We start from the raw sequence: 22973 nt of genomic DNA, 5'->3' as shown, positions 1-22973 counted from the left end.
GCCCCGCCCCCTGGGCCCCAGGGGGCGGGGCTTCGGCCTTGTTTACCGAACACCAAGCCAGCCCCCCCCTCCCACCCTCCCCCCTCCCCCCTCCCCCCTCCCCCCTCCACCCCCCCCCCCTCGCTCACCTCTGTTGACCTCAGTTGACCTCGGTGCGTTGCTGTGACAACTGGAATAAAGGTTTGAATCAATAAAGGTTTGAGTCGCGACGGGACGGCGCCGCCACACGGAATCACTCTGACTCTGGGGGGGAGGCCCGCGATTGGCCGCCGCCGCCGCCGCCGCCGCCGGCCTCCTCCGGACTTTACAGAAACCGCCTTAGAAACCGACCTGAAACCGTTTTTTGTTTTTTTTCAAAATAAAAGCGTGGACGTCGTTAGAATATTTGAAGTGTTCCTGCGGTCCGGGGGCGTCGCAAAAACACCACCTGACGTCTCCGGGGCGCCACGGGGGCCGCCGCCATCTTTATCAGGTCGCTTCCTCCTTCCTGTCTGCTTTCTTGGTGACGATTTCAAACGTTTTCTAATTTTGCAAATCAGTTCCAGAAACTGTTGTCATGATTATTTTTGTGAAGTTTTCCCACATTTTGTGAAAAAAAAACAAAAAAACAAAACAACAACAAGCCGTGCCTTAGTGGCTGGGTCTCCGCCCTCACCAATCACAGTGCCTCAAAACGAAACCAACGGGACTCCTGTTCCTAACCAGGAGTTTGTTTTATTACGTGGAAAAAACAAATAATTTGGATATCTAAAGTGTTTTTTTTTTATTTTTAGCTGGGAAAACTGTCTTTGTAACAGATAAGTTATTTGTAAAAATAATTAAAAAAAATTTATTCTGGAAAAAGTCTTTCATGGTGTTGGAAGCCCCCAAGCCTCTTCCGTCCACCAGATGGCGCCACCTGCTGCGTTTGTTCACTTCGGGAACTCGTCTGAGAGCCGCAGGATTTTAGATTATATGCCAAGCTGCTCCAGCTCTGATCTCGGTCACCCAGATTTTGAGTAAGTTAAGGTATACAGTCGGCTAGGGTGTGGTTAAGTTAAGGTATACAGTCGGCTAGGGTTTGGTTAAGTTAAGGTATACAGTCGGCTAGGGTTTGGTTAAGTTAAGGTATACAGTCGGCTAGGGTTTGGTTAAGTTAAGGTATACAGTCGGCTAGGGTTTGGTTAAGTTAAGGTATACAGTCGGCTAGGGTTTGGTTAAGTTAAGGTATACAGTCGGCTAGGGTTTGGTTAAGTTAAGGTATACAGTCGGCTAGGGTTTGGTTAAGTTAAGGTATACAGTCGGCTAGGGTTTGGTTAAGTTAAGGTATACAGTCGGCTAGGGTTTGGTTAAGTTAAGGTATACAGTCGGCTAGGGTTTGGTTAAGTTAAGGTATACAGTCGGCTAGGGTTTGGTTAAGTTAAGGTATACAGTCGGCTAGGGTTTGGTTAAGTTAAGGTATACAGTCGGCTAGGGTTTGGTTAAGTTAAGGTATACAGTCGGCTAGGGTTTGGTTAAGTTAAGGTATACAGTCGGCTAGGGTTTGGTTAAGTTAAGGTATACAGTCGGCTAGGGTTTGGTTAAGTTAAGGTATACAGTCGGCTAGGGTTTGGTTAAGTTAAGGTATACAGTCGGCTAGGGTTTGGTTAAGTTAAGGTATACAGTCGGCTAGGGTTTGGTTAAGTTAAGGTATACAGTCGGCTAGGGTTTGGTTAAGTTAAGGTATACAGTCGGCTAGGGTTTGGGTAAGTTTAGGTTTTAAATTAGCTAGGGTTTGGGGTGGTTAGGTTTAGCTATAGTTAGCTAGGATTTGGTTAAGTTGAGGTTTAGGTGTTGGCACAAAACAATATAAATAATTAAAATACTGCACATGATCAGGTATAAAAAGTTTTATTCCACACATTGTAAAACGGAGATACAGGCACAGTGGTATTCACAGCTAGGAAGAAGGAAACATTCTCTTCAGAACCAAAAAAATCTTTACAAAATAAGTTTCCTCATTTTGAGGCAACTAGGACACAACAGTATGTTGTTTGTCAGCGCTGGTAATCCAGCGATAGAGGAGTGCATTGCACATTTACAACCTGGTGAGGTCTTAACTCTGGACCGAAGAACGGTTTTAGTGCTGAGAAGATAAACACAGGGACACGGGTTCAACACGACCTGCTTCCTCATTCAGGACAAATACCCTGGGTTAGGCTAGGGTTAAAGGTTAGGATAGGGTTAAAGGTTAGGATAGGGTTTGGGGTTAGGGTTAGGATAGAGCTAGGGTTAGGGTTAGGATAGAGCTAGGGTTAAAGGTTAGGTTAGGATAGTTAGGGTTAAATTAGGACAGAGCTGGGGTTAGGGTTAGGATAGAGCTAGGGTTAAAGGTTAGGTTAGGATAGTTAGGGTTAAGTTTGGACAGAGCTAGGGTTTGGGGTTAGGGTTAGGATAGAGCTAGGGTTTGGGGTTAGGGTTAGGATAGAGCTAGGGTTAAAGGTTAGGGTTAGGACAGAGCTAGGGGTCAGGGGTTAGGATAGAGCTAGGGTTGGGGTTAGGGTTAGGACAGAGCTAGGGGTCAGGGGTTAGGACAGAGCTAGGGGTCAGGGGTCAGGGCTAGGACAGCGGTGTGGTCCTCTGGATGAGGGAGATGAGCTGGGCCATGTCTGCCACATGGGGGTGGGTGTCCATGATCTCCTGGACGGTGCGCGGCGGGAAGAGGGCACTCAGCTGACTGCTCAGGCCCCGCCTCTCCTTTGTGACCCCGCCCCCCGCCGCCGCGCTGCTGCTCCCCCTGGGGGGCGGGGCCACAGGCAGGCCGCCCCAGACCCCGCCCCCTCCCCGGGGTTCGCTGCGGAAACCGGAGGAGGAGGAGGAGCAGGAGCCGCCGGAGTAGCCGCTGGAATAGCCGCTGGAGAGGCCGTCGCTCGACCGGAGGCGGAGCTCCGACGCTCCGGAGCCCTCCATGGACCCGAAGGCCTGGTCCAGGGAGGACTCGCCGCCGGGGCCCCGGGTCTGACGGTGGGCGTGGGCGCTCCTCGCCGGCGAGGCAAGCTCCGCCTCGGGGCCAGCGGGCGCTCGGTGGGCGGCGGCGGGCGTCGGCCTGCCCATGGCTCGCAGCTCGTCAGCCACCGAGAGCTGGGATTGGTTGGCTCGCTCTGGGTGGTAGAACTTGCACTTACTCCCGTACGTGCACTTCTTACCTGGAAGGGACGGAGAGGAGGAGGAGTAAAAATAGGATAAAAAATATCCCCCAAATAGGGGAGCAAGGAGCACTGGTGTGCAACGGCAGGTCCGCAGGGCTAGAGTCTAGTCCGGTGCACCTCCGTGTCACCGCGCCAGAATGTCTCGGGGTGAAGTGTCTCCGGACTGGAGAGACTCAAGCTAGAGCAACGTCAAACTAAAGTGTTCCAGAGAAGTGTCACAGACTCAACCGTCTCGGGCTAAAGTGTTTCAGACAAAAGCCTGCAGAGCGTGTAGAAGAGGAAGTGGAGAGCTCAAACAATCGGGTGCAATTTGCCCGTTCAGTACAAGGAAGTCCCTGACACATTCCTTATATGTAAATCAATTTTCAAACCAGCCCGGGGCTCCATCCGTCTTCATGGACGACGCCGTCATATCACTGGCACTCTGCTGGAACATTCAGTCCTCATATCTCCGCCAATCAAGGAAGTACCCTCTGTAAGTCTCCTCTGTTGTGTCCTCAAGCCTGACAGCTCGTGCTCTCCCCTCTCTCTGTCTCCCTATCGGTCCCTCTATCGGTCTCTCTCTCTCTCTCTCTCTCTCTCTCTCTCTCTCTCTCTCTCTCTCTCTCTCTCTCTCTCTCTCTCTCTCTCTCTCTCTCTCTCTCTCTCCAAACTGGTAAGAATGCATCCTGGCCCATCAAAACAAAGATAAAATAACTCTTATCTTGTTTCTTATTGGTTGAATGCACTTATTGTAAGTCGCTTATTGTAAGTCGTGCACTTATTGTAAGTCGTGTGTAGTAAGTCAATGTCATTTTTATAAAGGTTTCTGAGTTTATTATAGGTAATACGGTACTGAAGGTTATAATAGTTTATTATAGATAATACGGTACTGAAGGTTATAATAGTTTATTATAGATAATACGGTACTGAAGGTTATAATATAGAGTTTATTATAGATAATACGGTACTGAAGGTTATAATATAGAGTTTATTATAGACGTTACGGTACTGAAGGTTATAATATAGAGTTTATTATAGATAATACGGTACTGAAGGTTATAATAGTTTATTATAAACGTTACGGTACTGAAGGTTATAATAGTTTATTATAGACATTACGGTACCGTAGGGGCAGTGCTGCTGCTTGACTTCCTGTTCCCAGGGTGCGTTCCGCAGGAAGCTGTGGATGGTCGGACCGCTACGCCCCAGGGGGTCGTCTGGGGGCATGAACCTGTGGGGGGGGGGGGGGGTGGGGGTTAGACATCATCATCATCATCATCTTTATTTGCCAGACTCAAAGTCCAAAAGGAACACACACAACTACACATAAAAACAAGCACATAAATAAACAAGCAAGCAAACAAACAAACAAACAAAAATCACAAGCGTTTATAAAAGACATTCATACCAGTACTTCCACATTTTGGTGACTGGTACCTGATTCCACTGCAGCTGGGATTGATCAACAGAGTCATTCTGTTGTTCTGTGACATATTCAAGCGACAGGTGTCATTTGTACATCGAATCACTCAGCGGTGCTCCAGAGGTGCTGACCCCTGCGTTACAGAATAGGGCACCAGCACCACAGCTCCTTGGCTTCCTCAGTAGGATCCTCACGCAGTCATTGTGAGTCAACCTGCAACTTCTGAAGGCCTTGCCTTTTTAAACTTTACACCCACAGGGGTGCAGTGTATAATGGGGTACAGTATGCTTTTAAAAAGGTTTCATTTTTACATCCTCTGAGCACATATGAAATTTCCTAGCCAGAATATTAGCTTATGGCGTATAACAATGCGACAATTGTCTATAAATATCATCGTCGTCAGATGTCTGGTCTGTGATGAGATGACCCAGGTATTTAGTTTCCTTACAGACCAAAACTTGTCCTGACAGATAGAAATCTGGTAAACACAGCTCTTTGTCACCTCTAGTTATCTACATATCAGAACAACAAGTCTTTCAAGTCTTTTCAGTCTTTCTCTTTCAAGTGGTGCTGCCGCCTTAGGGGTTGCAAACTTTAGGTGTTCTGCTGTAATGTGGTCAGAGCCACTTGCTTTCTTATCAGCTAGTTGTTTTACTGCATAATATACTTCATTGAAAGTAATTAATGTATCCCTGTTGGAGATATTACTCATTTCAAACAGACAGTACAGAGACAGGTCGTTAAGGAGCAGGTAGGGGTTAGACAGTACAGAGACAGGTCGTTAAGGAGCAGGTGGGGGTTAGACGGTACAGAGACAGGTCATTAAGGAGCAGGTAGGGGTTAGACGGTACAGAGACAGGTCATTAAGGAGCAGGTAGGGGTCAGACGGTACAGAGACAGGTCATTAAGGAGCAGGTAGGGGTTAGACGGTACAGAGACAGGTCATTAAGGAGCAGGTGGGGGTTAGACGGTACAGAGACGGGTCATTAAGGAGCAGGTAGGGGTTAGACGGTACAGAGACAGGTCGTTAAGGAGCAGGTAGAGTGTTAGACGGTACAGAGACAGGTCGTTAAGGAGCAGGTGGGGGTTAGACGGTACAGAGACAGGTCGTTAAGGAGCAGGTAGGGGTCAGACGGTACAGAGACGGGTCATTAAGGAGCAGGTAGGGGTCAGACGGTACAGAGACGGGTCATTAAGGAGCAGGTAGGGGTCAGACGGTACAGAGACGGGTCTTTAAGGAGCAGGTAGGGGTCAGACGGTACAGAGACGGGTCTTTAAGGAGCAGGTAGGGGTCAGACGGTACAGAGACGGATCTTTAAGGAGCAGGTAGGGGTCAGACGGTACAGAGACGGGTCATTAAGGAGCAGGTAGGGGTCAGACGGTACAGAGACGGGTCATTAAGGAGCAGGTAGGGGTCAGACGGTACAGAGACGGGTCTTTAAGGAGCAGCTAGGGGTCAGACGGTACAGAGACGGGTCATTAAGGAGCAGGTAGGGGTCAGACGGTACAGAGACGGGTCATTAAGGAGCAGGTAGGGGTCAGACGGTACAGAGACGGGTCATTAAGGAGCAGGTAGGGGTCAGACGGTACAGAGACAGGTCATTAAGGAGCAGGTAGGGGTCAGACGGTACAGAGACAGGTCATTAAGGAGCAGGTAGGGGTCAGACGGTACAGAGACAGGTCATTAAGGAGCAGGTAGGGGTTAGACGGTACAGAGACAGGTCATTAAGGAGCAGGTAGGGGTTAGACGGTACAGAGACAGGTCATTAAGGAGCAGGTAGGGGTTAGACGGTACAGAGACAGGTCATTAAGGAGCAGGTAGGGGTTAGACGGTACAGAGACAGGTCATTAAGGAGCAGGTAGGGGTTAGACAGTACAGAGACAGGTCATTAAGGAGCAGGTAGGGGTTAGACAGTACAGAGACAGGTCATTAAGGAGCAGGTAGGGGTTAGACAGTACAGAGACAGGTCATTAAGGAGCAGGTAGGGGTTAGACAGTACAGAGACAGGTCATTAAGGAGCAGGTAGGGGTCAGACAGTACAGAGACAGGTCATTAAGGAGCAGGTAGGGGTCAGACAGTACAGAGACAGGTCATTAAGGAGCAGGTAGGGGGTCAGACAGTACAGAGACAGGTCATTAAGGAGCAGGTAGGGGTTAGACAGTACAGAGACAGGTCATTAAGGAGCAGGTAGGGGGTTAGACAGTACAGAGACAGGTCATTAAGGAGCAGGTAGGGGTTAGACGGTACAGAGACAGGTCATTAAGGAGCAGGTAGGGGTTAGACGGTACAGAGACAGGTCATTAAGGAGCAGGTAGGGGTTAGACAGTACAGAGACAGGTCATTAAGGAGCAGGTAGGGGGTTAGACAGTACAGAGACGGGTCATTAAGGAGCAGGTAGGGGTAAGACAGTACAGAGACGGGTCGTTAAGGAGCAGGTAGGGGTTAGACGGTACAGAGACAGGTCATTAAGGAGCAGGTAGGGGTTAGACAGTACAGAGACAGGTCATTAAGGAGCAGGTAGGGGTTAGACAGTACAGAGACAGGTCATTAAGGAGCAGGTAGGGGTTAGACGGTACAGAGACAGGTCATTAAGGAGCAGGTAGGGGTTAGACAGTACAGAGACAGGTCATTGAGGAGCAGGTAGGGGTTAGACAGTACAGAGACAGGTCATTAAGGAGCAGGTAGGGGTTAGACAGTACAGAGACAGGTCATTAAGGAGCAGGTAGGGGTTAGACAGTACAGAGACGGGTCATTAAGGAGCAGGTAGGGGTTAGACAGTACAGAGACGGGTCATTAAGGAGCAGGTAGGGGGTTAGACGGTCTTACTTGTCATTGGCGAAGGTGTACATGAGCAGCCTCTCCTCGATGAACCTCTTCCACTGCGGGCTCTCCGTCTGCAGGTCGCGGTAGTTGTCGTTGGAGACGATGATGCCGTCCGACTCCACGGCGAGCCGCACGATGTAGCGGTCGTCGTAGCAGGCCACGCGCCGCCCGCTGACGCGCCGCGACGGCGTGAACACCAGGATGCGCCGGGCCTCCAGCTCCTCCAGGATGTGCTGGTCTGAAGGAGGAGACGGACGGTGCACCGCGTTGATAAAGCACGTTGCTAACCAGCGGCCGCTCGAAGCGCTTCACAACATCGCCGCACATTCACCCGTTCACGCACACATCCACACCCCGACGGCGGTGAGTCCGCCCACGCAGGGCGGGTCAGGGAGCGGTCAGGGTGAGGAGGCGTCTCGCTCAGGGGGAAACACCTCCACACTCTAGGAGCTAGGAGGAGGAGGAGGAGGAGCCGGGGATCGAACCAGCGACCTTCCGGGGACCAGTCGACCCGCTCCGCCCCCCTGAGCCCCGCGTCTTGTGAGGGCGGTGTACCTGTGATGGGCGTGTCCTGGCGCGGCTGCTCCTTGCGCCACAGGGGGACGAACACGGTGATGTCACGCAGGCCCCGCCCCCAGAACCACATCACCGCCAGCTGCAGCCCGCGGCAGGAAAACACCTTCTTGTTGCCATGGCTGCAAAGACGCCAAAACAAACAGCTTAAAACACCCTGCTGAAACCGGTTTGGGACAAGAGGAAGTGAAACTGCACCTCAGGGGTGTTGGTGTGTGCACGCTTTGTGGCTAAGAGCGTTTCATGTTCACGCTGGCAGCGAGGGGTGGCGGAGGAGCTGCTAGCGGCTGAGTACCCCATTGTGAGGTGAAGGCCCGCCCTCTGTGTAGATAAGTCACACGCTCAGCGATAAGAGAGTGTGGAGAGGAACAGTCCACACGCAGTACATTCGAGAGAGAGAGCGTATAAATAAATAACGGACAACACAAATAATGACAAACGCAGAAGAGGAAGTCTGCGGAGGAACCGACGCATTGTTGCCCTAGCCGGTGGCCGAGGGAGGGAGACCGGAGGGAAAGAGATCAGAGAGATCACAGAAACCTCTTGATGTTTGACCCCACCTCAGTGGAGATCAGAACCTTTCTGCTGGGAGTCACAAACCACTGGACTGTGATGGGAGGCTATGCTGGGAGTCACTAGCCACCAGGCTGTCCTTTGGTGCCACTAGCCACCAGGCTGTCCTTTGGGTCACTAGCCACTAGGCTGTCCTTTGGTGCCACTAGCCACTAGGCTGTCCTTTGGTGCCACTAGCCACCAGGCTGTCCTTTGGTGCCACTAGCCACTAGGCTGTCCTTTGGGTCACTAGCCACCAGGCTGTCCTTTGGTGCCACTAGCCACTAGGCTGTCCTTTGGTGCCACTAGCCACCAGGCTGTCCTTTGGTGCCACTAGCCACTAGGCTGTCCTTTGGGTCACTAGCCACCAGGCTGTCCTTTGGGTCACTAGCCACCAGGCTGTCCTTTGGTGCCACTAGCCACTAGGCTGTCCTTTGGTGCCACTAGCCACCAGGCTGTCCTTTGGTGCCACTAGCCACTAGGCTGTCCTTTGGTGCCACTAGCCACCAGGCTGTCCTTTGGTGCCACTAGCCACTAGGCTGTCCTTTGGTGCCACTAGCCACCAGGCTGTCCTTTGGTGCCACTAGCCACCAGGCTGTCCTTTGGTGCCACTAGCCACCAGGCTGTCCTTGGGGCCACTAGCCACTAGGCTGTCCTTTGGTGCCACTAGCCACCAGGCTGTCCTTTGGTGCCACTAGCCACCAGGCTGTCCTTGGGGCCACTAGCCACTAGGCCGCCTAACACCGTTCTCCCGTCCGTCTCTCTCACCTCATGGCTACGTTGCTCCCGTCGATGACCACGGGCCGGAAACCGCCGCTCTGATCCGCCTTGGCCGGGGCCTTCCTGGCGCTGGGGGCCCCGGGGCTGGGGGCCCGGGGGCCCGGGTCGGCCAGGCTGCAGCCCCGGGCCACCAGCCGGGGCGTGGAGCTGGGGGCCGGCGCGGGGAGGGAGGCAGGGCGGGCGGCGGCGGTCCGCGGGGAGGTCTTGATGAGCTCCTCCAGGATGTCGTTGGTCTGGGCGTCGGGCTTCAGGCTGAGCAGCACGCGGTGGATGTCTCTGTGGGCGTAGCCCAGCTTCAGGAAGCGCTCCACCTTGCTGCTGGGCGGCGGGTCGGGGGGGTCGGCGGGGCCCGGGGAGGAGGGGTGGCTCCCGGGGGGGGGGCTGTCTCTGGGCAGGAGCCTCCCGGCCCTCTGCTCCTGGTAGATCTCCATGGGAACCAGCCGTGTTCTGTGAGGGGCGACAGGTGACGTCAGAAGGTGGCCGTTGGCCACAGGATCACGTGACACCGGTGGACCAGCTGTGATGTCAACAGCTGCCCCACCTCTGGACGGGGCCGCGTCGGTCCCCAGCGGGTGGGGCTGACGGAGGCAGAAGTCTGAACCGCGGCCGCCCCGAGGCCGAGGGGCCGGCGCCGACGGAACACAACGGAGGTGAAATGAAGCGTGAACAAAGACTGGACCAGGTGCGGCGCTACCGTGACCGTAACATGTCTCCTACTGTAGGACTCTCCTAGCTCCTCACCTGGCCAACACTCTCCTACCTCCTACCTCCTCACCTGGCCAACACTCTCCTACCTCCTACCTCCTCACCTGGCCAACACTCTCCTACCTCCTACCTCCTCACCTGGCCAACACTCTCCTACCTCCTACCTCCTCACCTGGCTACGAACACAACGTGTGTTCTGGTAACACGCTACAGTGAACACAACATGACCTGTAACAACACAGATAACACAACATGTGCTGTAACAACACAACACAACATGTCACGACACACCGAACACGTGTCACAACACACAGAACACAACATGTAACAACACAACACACAGAACACATGTCACAACACACAGAACACAACATGTGCTGGTAACACACTCAAGTGAACACGTGTGCTGAGTGCTGTAACAACACGCTACAGAGAACACAACATGATCTGCATTCTGCTCCAATGTGCACTCACTCACTTCCTTTATCACACACACACGCGCACACACACACACACACACACACACACACACCGTCTGTTATAATACCAACACACATAACTATGGAATGGGACAACATAACTTTCTTCTCTGTCTCTCTCTCTCTCTCTCATATACACACACACACACACAGCGTGCGCGCGCACGCACACACACACACACACTCACACACACACACACACACACACACACACACACCGTCTGTTATAATACCAACACACATAACTATGGAATGGGACAACATAACTTTCTTCTCTCTGTCTCTCTCTCTCTCACACACACACACACTCCTCTGTGTGTGGACCAAACTCACCTGATGGACGTTGTATCCCGTCTGTCTGTCTCTGTGTGGCTGTGTGTCTGTCTGTGTTCTCTGTGTGTCTGTCTGTGCGTCTCTGCCTTTATCCGGCGCTCTGCCGGAGGGAGACGGACCCGAGCGAGTGACTGAGAGTCTGTGAGTCAGAGGAGGAAGTGAGAGAGCTGAGCGCAGTAGGGGAACAAAGTCAATAGTTCCCTGTTCCAGTAGCGGTGGCTGCCAACTCCTTCTCTGGGGCTCTGCTCAGCGCATTCTCCCTCCCTCGCTCTCTCCTGTGGTATTTACCTTCAACCCAAGATTTAAAAAAAAAAAAAAAAAAACTCCCGGAACCTAGACAAGGAACCCAGACAAGGAAGCAAGAGAAGGAAGCAAGAGAAGGGACTGTTCTTCTGCTTTGAAAAGTACCTGTTCACGTGAAGGATTTACAACACAGAGGAATCTGTCTTCATCTGTCAGATCTTACAATACAACACTGGAACAGTGCACGTACTGGTCCAGCTGTCAGTCCAGTTTCTCCCTCTCTCCCTAATCCAAACGGATTACAAAACACCACGTCTGAACATTGTATTCCTGTGAGCCTCAAAATATGAATATTAAATACAATAAATGTAACCCACAGCTAGAAAAAACTATAGGTATCTACAGATACATTGTGAATACCTTATTATACCTAAATATGTATAATAAATACAATCATATGTGAGTAGGTAGGTAATAATATACATAGCACATTCATATTATTTTATTATTACAAAGAGGTTCATAAATGAAACTAATTAGTGTTTGCTACACTAACAGCATGGCTCTGTACTGACCTGCTCCAGGGAGAGATATTAGTTGTTACACAATATCTGAATATTAGGCAAGTTTAAATATTACGCAAAATCGACATATTGCCTGAAACCTCAAAACAGTTTCATGTGGAAACTCCTCAAAACACACGAGGAGAGAGGAGAGAATATCTAGCAGAGAGAGGAGGTAAGCACTAGGAGAGAGGAGGTAAGGACTAGGACAGAGGAGATAAGGACTAGGACAGAGGAGGTAAGGAGAGATGAGGTAAGGACTAGGAGAGGGGTGAGGAGATAAGGAACAACTAGGAGGTAGGAGTTAGGCGCTAGGTCGTAGGAGGCAGAGGTGAGAAGGCAGCATCAATGACGTAGGAACTAGGAGGTGGGATCTAAGAATTAGGAGGCAGAATATATAAGACATAGCCTGCATGTCCTAATGTTCCTATAGGCGTTAGGAGCCTAGCGTAAGGAGTGGCCGGCTTCGAGTTAGGAAGGTAGGAACCGGGACGTGTCATCTAGACTCTAGAGTTCCCAATAAGGTGGAGGCGTGGGAGAGATGACTGGCATACAAGTCAGCGCGTCTTCAGATCTCAACAGCTTCCTCATACCAGCCCTCAGACACATGTGTCAAACACAGGCCCCGGGGCCGTCGGGGCCCGCGGCCACGCCCGTCCCTCCACGCACTCATTTGAATTTCAATAAACGCTGCGGGCGCAGCGCGTCCTAGCAAGCAGGACGCACCGGGAAGCGGCTTCGGCGGCGGCGGCGTGCGGTTCACTTGAGCTTGTGATTTATTTGTTGTAAAATTATTTTTTTTTTATTATTAAAGGCGACATATTATACCACCAGGTGTGAGTGTGTGACGGATAGATTGATGAGCACCGTTTGCTACGGTCCACTCTGGGGGTAGGCCGGTGGACTGATCCATCCAGCGCACGTCTAGGGGGATGCGCCCACTAGTGATGTCAGGAGAGGCCGATTTTGTTTTTTTCAAAATGGTTTGAAACGGCTAATCTCGCTCACACCTGGTGGTTTAATGTGTCACCTGGTTGGTATATGGTTTAAAATAGGTCTACATGCTTCATCGCCCAATTTACAGAGAGTAGATATTTATTAAACAGCTTTGTCCAATACTCGATTCTGATTGGTCAATTACGGCACTCACACGCACAGATTTCTTTTTGCGGAAACAAAAATACACTTTTTGTGGTAAAGCTTCGTGTCAAATTATGGATTTGTTTAGTAAGTAGCTGTGTAGTATGAACCGCAAGCAGGTCATCAACTGTCAGCTTCTAACATACAGACTGGAGCCAGCCTTCAAGAGCTAGCCACTTAGAGCTAGCCTCGAACCAACAGCCTCTAACAACCAGCCTCTAAAATGGTTAATGCTAAAAAAAAAAAAAAATGACCTGAACTTTGAATAAATACATATTCGAATCGTGATTAAATGACTTACTAATGGTACAATAACAACTAACCCATTCAACCATAGGTTCAATGCAACATGATCCGTGTCTGATGAGGAACAACGCGACCGTCTGCGCAACACGAGGCGGCGGACCGCGTCATCGCCATCAGATAGTCCGCGCGCCCTCCGGGTTGACTGACAGCTGCCTTTGTGCGGAGCGAAATCAGCGGAACAGGTTCCAGCAAGCGGGAGGAGGAAGTGCGCTGAACGCAGGTGAGGAGGGGAGAGATCAACTCACGTCATTACGAGAAGGCGATTCTGTTGTTGGAAACGCATCGGCCCCAACTGATCCGCGATCACAGATTAGATTGTACGCCAGGTGTACAACGAGGTAATCAACTCCTGGACGGAAGTCGGGGTTCTTTGGGACTTAATATTTATGTTATATTTATGTTATATTCATGGACCATAACGGACATCATGCCGTGACACAAGGCGTGTTTTTCTTTAGGAGTTCAAATTCACTTCATGTCCGTAACAGACCCTCTCAGTCCTACCAGTACTATCTTTAAACCAGTAACGTAGCCCAGTCCTATCTATATACCAGTAACAAAATAAACCAGTAACATAGCCCAGTCCCATCTATATACCAGTACCAACTATAAACCAGTAACATCGAGACCAGTACTATCTGTCGACCAGTAACGTCTACTGTATAGCGTTATAGATTCCGTCATAATAAATATAATATAAGTTATCCACGGTGCAGTTGAGAAACACGTTGAAGTATAAAGAGTAAAGTATAAAATGAGAAAGGTTTAGTTTTCATCTTTTATTACATAAAACGGATCCTCTGGCCATCAGCTGAACACATCACAACAACAGGTCTGACCTACACAAATGTTACACAAACTCCTCGTCGGGTCTCCTCCTCCTCCTCCTCCTCCTCCTCATCTGTTGCGACTCCTCTCGTTGTCGCGTGTCTTCCTGGGCGACCGGCTCCTCTGGCGGCGGCCGTGCTCTCTGTCGCCCCCCTCTGGCCGCGGCCGCTCCCTGTGCTTGTGGTGGCTCTGCCTGTCTCTCTCCCTGTGCCCGTCTCTGTCTCTCTCTCTGTGTCGGTCGCTGTCTCTCTCCCTGTCCCTGTGCCTCCCTGACTCCCTGTCTCGCTGTCCACTCGTCTTGCTGTCCTACAAGGAGGGAGAGACGGCACACGCAACACACACATCGATCAGGGCTGAACTAATTAATTAAAATGATTAATCAGGGATGAACTCGTTATTTAAACGTTGAAGGAGGTGTGTTATAACCTGAAGGTGTGTTATAACCTGAAGGATGTTGTTTAAGGTGAAGGAGGTGTGTTTTAAGGTGAAGGAGGTGTGTTTTAAGGTGAAGGAGGTGTGTTTAAGGTGAAGGAGGTGTGTTTTAAGGTGAAGGAGGTGTGTTTTAAGGTGAAGGAGGTGTGTTATAACCTGAAGGATGTTGTTTAAGGTGAAGGAGGTGTGTTTAAGGTGAAGGAGGTGTGTTTTAAGGTGAAGGAGGTGTGTTTAAGGTGAAGGAGGTGTGTTTTAAGGTGTGTTTAAGGTGAAGGAGGTGTGTTTAAGGTGAAGGAGGTGTGTTTTAAGGTGAAGGAGGTGTGTTTAAGGTGAAGGAGGTGTGTTTTAAGGTGTGTTTAAGGTGAAGGAGGTGTGTTTAAGGAGAAGGAGGTGTGTTTTAAGGTGTGTTTAAGGTGAAGGAGGTGTGTTTTAAGGTGAAGGAGGTGTGTTTAAGGTGAAGGAGGTGTGTTTTAAGGTGAAGGAGGTGTGTTTAAGGTGAAGGAGGTGTGTTTTAAGGTGTGTTTTAAGGTGAAGGAGGTGTGTTTAAGGTGAAGGAGGTGTGTTTTAAGGTGAAGGAGGTGTGTTTAAGGTGAAGGAGGTGTGTTTTAAGGTGTGTTTAAGGTGAAGGAGGTGTGTTTTAAGGTGAAGGAGGTGTGTTTAAGGTGAAGGAGGTGTGTTTTAAGGTGTGTTTAAGGTGAAGGAGGTGTGTTTTAAGGTGTGTTTAAGGTGAAGGAGGTGTGTTTTAAGGTGTGTTTAAGGTGAAGGAGGTGTGTTTAAGGTGAAGGAGGTGTGTTTAAGGTGAAGGAGGTGTGTTTTAAGGTGTGTTTAAGGTGAAGGAGGTGTGTTTTAAGGTGTGTTTAAGGTGAAGGAGGTGTGTTTTAAGGTGTGTTTAAGGTGAAGGAGGTGTGTTTAAGGTGAAGGAGGTGTGTTTTAAGGTGAAGGAGGTGTGTTATAACCTGAAGGAGGTGTGTTTAAGGAGAAGGAGGTGTGTTTTAAGGTGAAGGAGGTGTGTTTAAGGTGAAGGAGGTGTGTTATAACCTGAAGGAGGTGTGTTTAAGGTGAAGGAGGTGTGTTTAAGGTGAAGGAGGTGTGTTATAACCTGAAGGAGGTGTGTTTAAGGTGAAGGAGGTGTGTTTAAGGTGAAGGTGTGTTTTAAGGTGTGTTTAAGGTGAAGGAGGTGTGTTTTAAGGTGTGTTTAAGGTGAAGGAGGTGTGTTTAAGGTGAAGGAGGTGTGTTATAACCTGAAGGAGGTGTGTTTAAGGTGAAGGAGGTGTGTTTAAGGTGAAGGAGGTGTGTTTTAAGGTGTGTTTAAGGTGAAGGAGGTGTGTTTAAGGTGAAGGAGGTGTGTTATAACCTGAAGGAGGTGTGTTTAAGGTGAAGGAGGTGTGTTTAAGGTGAAGGAGGTGTGTTTTAAGGTGTGTTTAAGGTGAAGGAGGTGTGTTTAAGGTGAAGGTGTGTTTTAAGGTGTGTTTAAGGTGAAGGAGGTGTGTTTTAAGGTGTGTTTAAGGTGAAGGAGGTGTGTTTAAGGTGAAGGAGGTGTGGTTTAAGGTGAAGGAGGTGTGTTTAAGGTGAAGGAGGTGTGGTTTAAGGTGAAGGAGGTGTGTTTAAGGTGAAGGAGGTGTGTTTAAGGTGAAGGAGGTGTGTTTAAGGTGAAGGAGGTGTGTTTAAGGTGAAGGAGGTGTGTTTTAAGGTGTGTTTAAGGTGAAGGAGGTGTGTTTAAGGTGAAGGAGGTGTGTTTTAAGGTGAAGGAGGTGTGTTTAAGGTGAAGGAGGTGTGTTTTAAGGTGTGTTTAAGGTGAAGGAGGTGTGTTTAAGGTGAAGGAGGTGTGTTTTAAGGTGTGTTTTAAGGTGAAGGAGGTGTGTTTAAGGTGAAGGAGGTGTGTTTTAAGGTCTACCTTGGACGGTTTGCTCCCTCGGCCGTTCTCGTCATCTTTCTGCTTTTCTGGTTTCTTCGTCTGCTTCCTCTCTGGAGGACGCAGCCCCGGGCCCTCCTCCTCCTCCTCCTCCTCCTCCTCCTCCTCGAGGAGCAGCTCGTACCGGGAGCTTTGTGGGCGGTTCAGGACAACGTGTTGCTCAGAGGTTGGATGCTGTTCCCCGGCCGTGTGTGTCGGGGGTCAGTGACAGATGTGTGTGTGTGTGTGTGTGTGTGTGTGTGTGTGTGTGTGTGTGTGGGATGAGGTCGCTGTAACCGATGGGGCTGATATCAACTCTTAAAGGATACTCCAGTTTGGGTTTGACCTTCTCCTTCAGGGCCAGTTTGGACCGGGTGTCCACGTCCTTCTCGTAGGCCTTGAAGTCGTCTTTGCTGTATTTCCCTCCTGAGAGGAGGAGAGAGAGGAGGAGAGAGAGGAGGAGGAGTGAGAGGAGAAGAGAGGAGGAGAGAGAGGAGTGAGAGGAGGAGAGAGAGGAGGAGTGAGAGGAGGAGAGAGGAGGAGAGAGAGGAGTGAGAGGAGGAGTGAGAGGAGGAGAGAGAGGAGTGAGAGGAGGAGAGAGAGGAGTGAGGAGAGAGGAGGAGAGAGAGGAGTGAGAGGAGGAGTGAGAGGAGAGAGAGGGGGAGTGAGAGGAGGAGTGAGAGGAGTGAGGAGAGAGAGGAGGAGAGAGAGGAGTGAGAGGAGGAGTGAGAGGAGGAGAGAGAAGAGGAGAGAGAAGAGGAGTGAGAGGAGGAGTGAGAGGAGGAGAGAGAGGAGGAGTGAGAGGAGGAGAGAGAGGAGGAGTGAGAGGAGGAGAGAGGAGGAGAGAGAGGAGGAGTGAGAGGAGGAGTGAGAGGAGGAGTGAGAGGAGTGAGGAGAGAGAGGAGGAGAGAGAGGAGAGAGAGGAGGAGTGAGAGGAGGAGTGAGAGAGAGGAGTGAGAGGAGGAGTGAGAGGAGGAGAGAGAGGAGGAGTGAGAGGAGGAGTGAGAGGAGGAGAGAGGAGGAGTGAGAGGAGGAGAGAGGAGGAGTGAGAGGAGGAGAGAGAGGAGTGAGAGGAGGAGTGAGAGGAGGAGAGAGAGGAGGAGTGAGAGGAGGAGAGAGTGGAACGGAGGTGAGATGGTCTGAGCTGGTCACGCATCAGGAGTGACCGGTTGTAGACAAAGTGGAACTTTGGACCTCACATTCACCCGTTCATGCACACATTCACACAGCGACGGCCGAGTCGACCCCTCAGGGCCACAGCCGGTGGGTCGGGAGCAGTCAGGGTGAGGGCGTCTCGCTCAGGGACACCTCCACACTCACAGCTAGGAGGAGGAGCCGGGGATCGAACCAGCGACCTTGCGGTGACCAGCCGACCCGCTCTGCCTCCTGAGCCGCGGTGGTCTCAACACACCTTTCCCCTTCCACTTGATCTTGGAGACGGACTGGCTGAAGTCCACGTGGATGCGGCGGTCGTCTATCAGCACGTTGTCCATCTTGAAGAACGCCTTCTCACAGTCCTCCTCCTGAGGAACGCACAACCAGCGTCAGACCTACTGGTCCTACTGGTCCTACTGGGACCACCACACAACCAGCGTCAGACCTACTGGTCCTACTGGTCCTACTGGGACCACCACACAACCAGCGTCAGACCTACTGGTCCTACTGGTCCTACTGGGACCACCACACAACCAGCGTCAGACCTACTGGTCCTACTGGTCCTACTGGGACCACCACACAACCAGCGTCAGACCTACTGGTCCTACTGGTCCTACTGGGACCACCACACAACCAGCGTCAGACCTACTGGTCCTACTGGTCCTACTGGGACCACCACACCGTCAGACCTACTGGTCCTACTAACCTACTACGAACTAGTCCTACTAACTAATCCTACTGAACCCTAAACACGTCCACCACACCGTCAGACCTACTGGTCCTACTAACCAGTCCTAACTAGTCCTACTGGAACCAAAGGGGACGGGGTGTTTGAGATCGCTAACCATCTCATGTGTCGTCTCACCAGACTCACCTTCTCAAACTCGATGAAGGCGTAGCAGAGGGACTCTCCCGTCTTCCAGTCTCTGATGATCTCACAGCTGCAAACAGCACATCGAGTGTTACCAGTCATTGTACACCACGTCAGTGGATCTAAAAGGGATAGCTTCAGATACACTGGACTTAAGTGCATACGTCTTGTGTACGGATCCTACAGTCAGAACGTATAAGAGGCTGAGACACTATGTAGTGTGTAGGGTGTAGGGTGTAGTTTACAGTGTCTATAGTATAAAGGGTTTAGTGTGCAGTGTGTAGTGGACAGTGTGTAGTGTGTAGTGTATATAGGGTGCAGTGGACAGTGTGTAGTGTATATAGTGTGTAGCGGACAGTGTGTAGTCTATACAGGGTGCAGTGGACAGTGTGTAGTGTATATAGTGTGTAGCGGACAGTGTGTAGTCTATACAGGGTGCAGTGGACAGTGTGTAGTGTATATAGTGTGTAGCGGACAGTGTGTAGTCTATACAGGGTGCAGTGGACAGTGTGTAGTGTATATAGTGTGTAGTGGACAGTGTGTAGTCTATACAGGGTGCAGTGGACAGTGTGTAGTCTATATAGTGTGCAGTGGACAGTGCATTGTGTCTATGCAGTGTACAGTGTGTATTCTATACAGTGTACAGTGTGTAGTCTATACAGTGTGTAGTGTGTAGTCTATACAGGGTGCAGTGTGCAGTGTGTAGTCTATACAGGGTGCAGTGGATAGTGTGTGTAGTGTGTAGTCTATACAGGGTGCAGTGGACAGTGTGTGCAGTGGACAGTGTGTAGTCTATATAGTGTGCAGTGGACAGTGTGTAGTGTGCGCAGTGGACAGTGTGTAGTGTATATAGGGTGCAGTGGACAGTGTGTAGTGTGTGCAGTGGACAGTGTATATAGGGTGCAGTGTGCAGTGTGTATGCAGTGTACCACTGGATGGCTCCAAAGCGTGAGAAGATGATGTCCAGGTCTTCGTCGGTGGTCACGGGGTTCAGCTTACACACAAACAGAACGTTCTCAGGGGGCTTCACCTCAGCATCAGGGAGGTCCCCCACCTGCACACACACACACACACACACACACACACACACACACACACACACACACACACACACACACACACACACACACACACACACACACACACACACACACACACACACACGAGGAGGAGTTGGGTCAGGAGGAGTTGTGAGAACGTGTTTGAGGAGGAGGTGAGAGGAGGAGGAGGTGTGAGGGGGAGGAGGTGTGAGGGGGAGGTACCATCTCCAGCAGGATGGCCTGGGTCTTGGCCTCCTTCTCCTTCAGCAGCTCGTCCAGCTCCTCGGCCGCCCGCCCCTCGTTGTCATCGATGGCCTCGTCCGCCCCGATGCGCCCGCTCTGCGCGCGCACACGCACACGCACACACACACACACACACACACACACACACACACAATATTGGTTCTCTGGTTTTGCTGTGGTCTTCATCGGTTGTCGTGGTGATGCTGAGGCTGGTTGTCGTGGTGATGCTGAGGCTGGTTGCCGTGGTGATGCTGAGGCTGGTTGCCGTGGTGACCTACATCCAGCTGCTCCTTGGTGGGCTCGGGGGAGCGGTCGGGGACGGGGAGGTCTGGGGGGTCGTCGAAGGGGTCCTCCAGCACCACCGTGTGGTTGATCCTGCAACGACATCACCCCCTCATCACTGAACCCTCACCCTCTCATCACTGAACCCTCACCCTCTCATCACTCAACCCTCTCATCACTGAACCCTCACCCCCTCATCACTCAACCCTCACCCTCTCCACTCAACCCTCACCCCCTCATCACTGAACCATCACCCTATCATCACTGAACCATCACCCTCTCATCACTGAACCCTCACCCCCTCATCACTCAACCCTCACCCTCTCATCACTGAACCCTCACCCCCTCATCACTCAACCCTCACCCTCTCATCACTGAACCGCGCTCCGCCCCGCGGGCCTCACCTGATGTCCTGGAAGGGCAGGAAGTCTTTGTCCACGAAGGTCTCGTTGATCTTGGCCAGGACGTCCAGGCCCTCGCTCACCTCCCCGAACACCGTGTGGACGCCGTCCAGGTAGTCCAGGCCGTCCGCCGTCGTGATCAGGAACTGGGGGGGGGGGGGGGGCACGGCGCTTTAGTCCCTACATACTGGGAACCACTTCTGGAGACAGCACTGGGACCAGTGGAGAGGAGGCCTACCTGAGGTACCAGTGGAGAGGAGGCCTACCTGAGGTAACAGTGTAGTGGAGGCCTACCTGAGGTACCAGTGTAGTGGAGGCCTACCTGAGGTACCAGTGTAGTGGAGGCCTACCTGAGGTACCAGTGGGACCAGTGTAGAGGAGGCCTACCTGAGATCCATGCTGGTTGTTTCCGTTGTTCACCATGGAGACCATCCCCTTCTTCCTGTGTTTGATGCGCGGGACCTTCTCCACGTCGAAGAAGCGCGCCTGGTCTCCGTACAGCTTACTGCGGGGCCAGCGGACGGACGAGGACATCATCATCAGGGTGTTTCAACAACATCATCACGTAGGACCTCTTACCCCCGGACTACAGCCAGGGCTGGTTCACTGTCGTCTCCCTGCATCAAATGGTTGAAAGAGTACCAACTTCTCCTACTATATTACTACTACTGACACAATACTACTACTAGTACTAGTACTAGTACTACTACTTCCCACTAACTGGTGCCTTACTACAGGCTGACGTGACACACTGAGTCAACTATTTATTTACCCAGAGAGCGACCCTACTCATTGTCTACAATACCACGTTGTATATTAAACTGTTTCATTCATTCATCACACGATGAACAACCGGCAGACTAGACCAGCGACGACACACAAACTAGCGACCGTGCTTAGCGGGATGCTAAGAGGTAGCCATGGTGACAAGGACGCTGGGCCGTAGCCATGGTGACGAGGAGGCTGACCTGAAGACGGAGTCCCCGCCTCGCCCCGACCCCGTTGGGTCTCCGGTCTGCACCATGAAGTCCCTCTAGTGGCGGAGAGGAGGAGTTAACAGGCGCTCATACTACCACACACACACACACACACACACACACACACACACACACACACACACACACACACACGGATGTGTATTGTTACACGCGATGAACGCGATGTGAACACGGTACAGCGGGTGGGATGGGTTTACCTGCACATTGTGGAACAGACAGTAGTTGTAGTATTTTATTTTGCACAACTTCAGGAAGTTAAGGGAGGCTGCGAGATAAAAAAGAAAAGAAAAAAAAAGGACCATCAAGGGATTGCAGGTGAGACATGGTTAACGTACAGAAAGTAGAGACATTGGTTAAAACACAGAGTCAAACCCTGGACATCTGGCCCAATCTGGCAACACTGCTGGTGCTTCAGTCGCCTATATACATAAACAGCTAACCGCTAACAGGGGTTAGCATCACCCCCTGCTGCTCTCCTCCACCCCCACACTGAACCCGGACATAAACCCCGACCACCCGGTCCCGGCACCCGGCTGCACTCTTACTTTTAGGCCTCTCGTCGGTGAATAAATCTATAACTATATCGCCGAGCGTCGTTTCAAGCAGCACCGCCATCGCGTCGTCACGTCGGCGAGAACGAGAAGTGGGCGACGAGGGGGACGAGAGTTGAGCAGTGCGCATGCGTATTCTACATGCGTCACTGCACTGTTTTGGTACGTAGCGTTCCCCTGCTCGTATTATCGCATGATATACATGATATAAATATAATTATATACATATACACATATGGTTCTCCCGCTGACTGTCTTGTTCTCAGAATAACGGAGCGGTAAGATGAAGTCCATGGGTCCCCCGCTGGCCGCTGTCCTGCTGCTGCTGGCCTCAGCCTCCTCCTCCTTCTCCTCCTCCTCCTCCTCCTCCTCGTCCCCGCTCCCCAAGCCTCCCACCACGGTAAGCAGGACTCGGGAAGTCCTCAGGAACACCTATTGTTCCGATTGTTCCCCATCCATACACCACAACGCTTCAATATCCATAGCAGGACCTATGGTTCCGTATATAAATAGCACAGTACTTTGATATCCGTTACTTATCCGTTCGATACATGCGATTGCATAACAAATCGACTCCAATGACTTCCTGATATACACTATCGTAGTAATACACTAATAGTCAGTATATTGATAATAGAGTCAGTCGTATTGTTCATAGAGTCCATCAGAGTATTGATCGTAGAGTCTAGAGTATTGTTCATTTAATTAGTATTGATCATATTCAGAATATTGATCATAAAGAATTGTTCATGGTCAGAGCATTGTTAATAGAATATAAGTGTCAGAGTATAGAGTGTAATATAGTATTGATCATAGAGTATTGATCATAGAGTATTGAGGATTGTATCCTCACTGGTCCGTGTTCCTCAGGAGACCATCCTGATCAACGTCACGGCCGGACTGGGAGACGGCCAGCAGCAGGACTCCAGCATCCTGCAGGTGAACTGTGTGTGTGTGTGTGTGTGTGTGTGTGTGTGTGTGTGTGTGTGTGTGTGTGTGTGTGTGTGTGTGTGTGTGTGTGTGTGTGTGAGCCACCATTCATAATGTGACAACATGTGTAAGAGTAGTTGGATTCTCTCAGCAAGCACTCACTGTGTGTGTGTGTGTGTGTGTGTGTGTGTGTGTGTGTGTGTGTGTGTGTGTGTGTGTGTGTGTGTGTGTGTGTGTGTGTGTGCAGATCAGTCTGAATGTGTCGGTGAGTGAGGAGGAGG

The 22973-nt window shown here is 51.0% G+C and overlaps 3 protein-coding genes across 3 annotated transcripts in view; 1 reads left to right on the top strand and 2 right to left on the bottom strand.

Moving 5' to 3' along the window:
- Positions 1–1907: 1907 nt before the first annotated feature.
- Positions 1908–10930, bottom strand: LOC311363552 (endoribonuclease ZC3H12A-like). The gene is made up of 6 exons (XM_084483490.1): positions 10819–10930; positions 9290–9748; positions 7952–8091; positions 7400–7634; positions 4274–4380; positions 1908–3164 (listed from the first exon to the last, which is right to left on the bottom strand). Exons 2-6 carry the CDS (start codon positions 9730–9732, stop codon positions 2578–2580), a joined length of 1512 nt encoding a protein of 503 aa, XP_084339616.1. The 5' UTR covers positions 9733–9748; positions 10819–10930; the 3' UTR covers positions 1908–2577.
- Positions 10931–13890: 2960 nt separating this feature from the next.
- On the bottom strand, positions 13891–22042 carry ppil4 (peptidylprolyl isomerase (cyclophilin)-like 4). Its single transcript, XM_084483639.1, has 13 exons — positions 21757–22042; positions 21409–21476; positions 21182–21246; positions 20601–20718; positions 20217–20359; positions 19809–19905; positions 19510–19626; positions 19177–19301; positions 18251–18317; positions 17633–17744; positions 16551–16647; positions 16225–16372; positions 13891–14204 (listed from the first exon to the last, which is right to left on the bottom strand). Exons 1-13 carry the CDS (start codon positions 21890–21892, stop codon positions 13968–13970), a joined length of 1530 nt encoding a protein of 509 aa, XP_084339765.1. The 5' UTR covers positions 21893–22042; the 3' UTR covers positions 13891–13967.
- The window catches only part of ginm1 (glycoprotein integral membrane 1), an 8933-nt gene continuing 7867 nt past the window's right edge, over positions 21908–22973 (top strand). Inside the window, exons 1-4 of the mRNA XM_084483640.1 lie at positions 21908–21924; positions 22029–22162; positions 22633–22701; positions 22940–22973. The exon at positions 22940–22973 is cut by the window's right edge and continues 66 nt beyond it. Of these exons, the coding sequence (XP_084339766.1) occupies positions 22046–22162; positions 22633–22701; positions 22940–22973 (220 nt within the window). The 5' untranslated portion in view covers positions 21908–21924; positions 22029–22045. The remainder of the gene's footprint in view (positions 21925–22028; positions 22163–22632; positions 22702–22939) is intronic.

Source organism: Micromesistius poutassou (genome assembly GCF_964030765.1).
Source record: "Micromesistius poutassou genome assembly, chromosome: 19".
In the NCBI taxonomy this organism is placed as follows: Eukaryota; Metazoa; Chordata; class Actinopteri; order Gadiformes; family Gadidae; genus Micromesistius; species Micromesistius poutassou.
The sequence above is the reverse complement of the archived record's forward strand: the minus strand, read 5'-3'. Positions and strand labels throughout refer to the sequence as shown.

Bases quoted from the DNA above. Each gene is read 5' to 3' on its own strand.
- LOC311363552 (XM_084483490.1), bottom strand. From the start codon at position 9,732: ATGGAGATCTACCAGGAGCAGAGGGCCGGGAGGCTCCTGCCCAGAGAC. The intron at 8,092-9,289 runs GTGAGAGAGACG...GCGTCTTTGCAG, and splicing joins GGGAGCAACGTAGCCATGAG to CCATGGCAACAAGAAGGTGT. The intron at 7,635-7,951 runs GTACACCGCCCT...CTCCTCCTTCAG, and splicing joins CCAGGACACGCCCATCACAG to ACCAGCACATCCTGGAGGAG.
- ppil4 (XM_084483639.1), bottom strand. From the start codon at position 21,892: ATGCGCACTGCTCAACTCTCGTCCCCCTCGTCGCCCACTTCTCGTTCT. The intron at 21,247-21,408 runs GTAAACCCATCC...CTCCGCCACTAG, and splicing joins GTCTGTTCCACAATGTGCAG to AGGGACTTCATGGTGCAGAC. The intron at 20,360-20,600 runs GTAGGCCTCCTC...CCCCCCCCCCAG, and splicing joins ACAACCAGCATGGATCTCAG to TTCCTGATCACGACGGCGGA.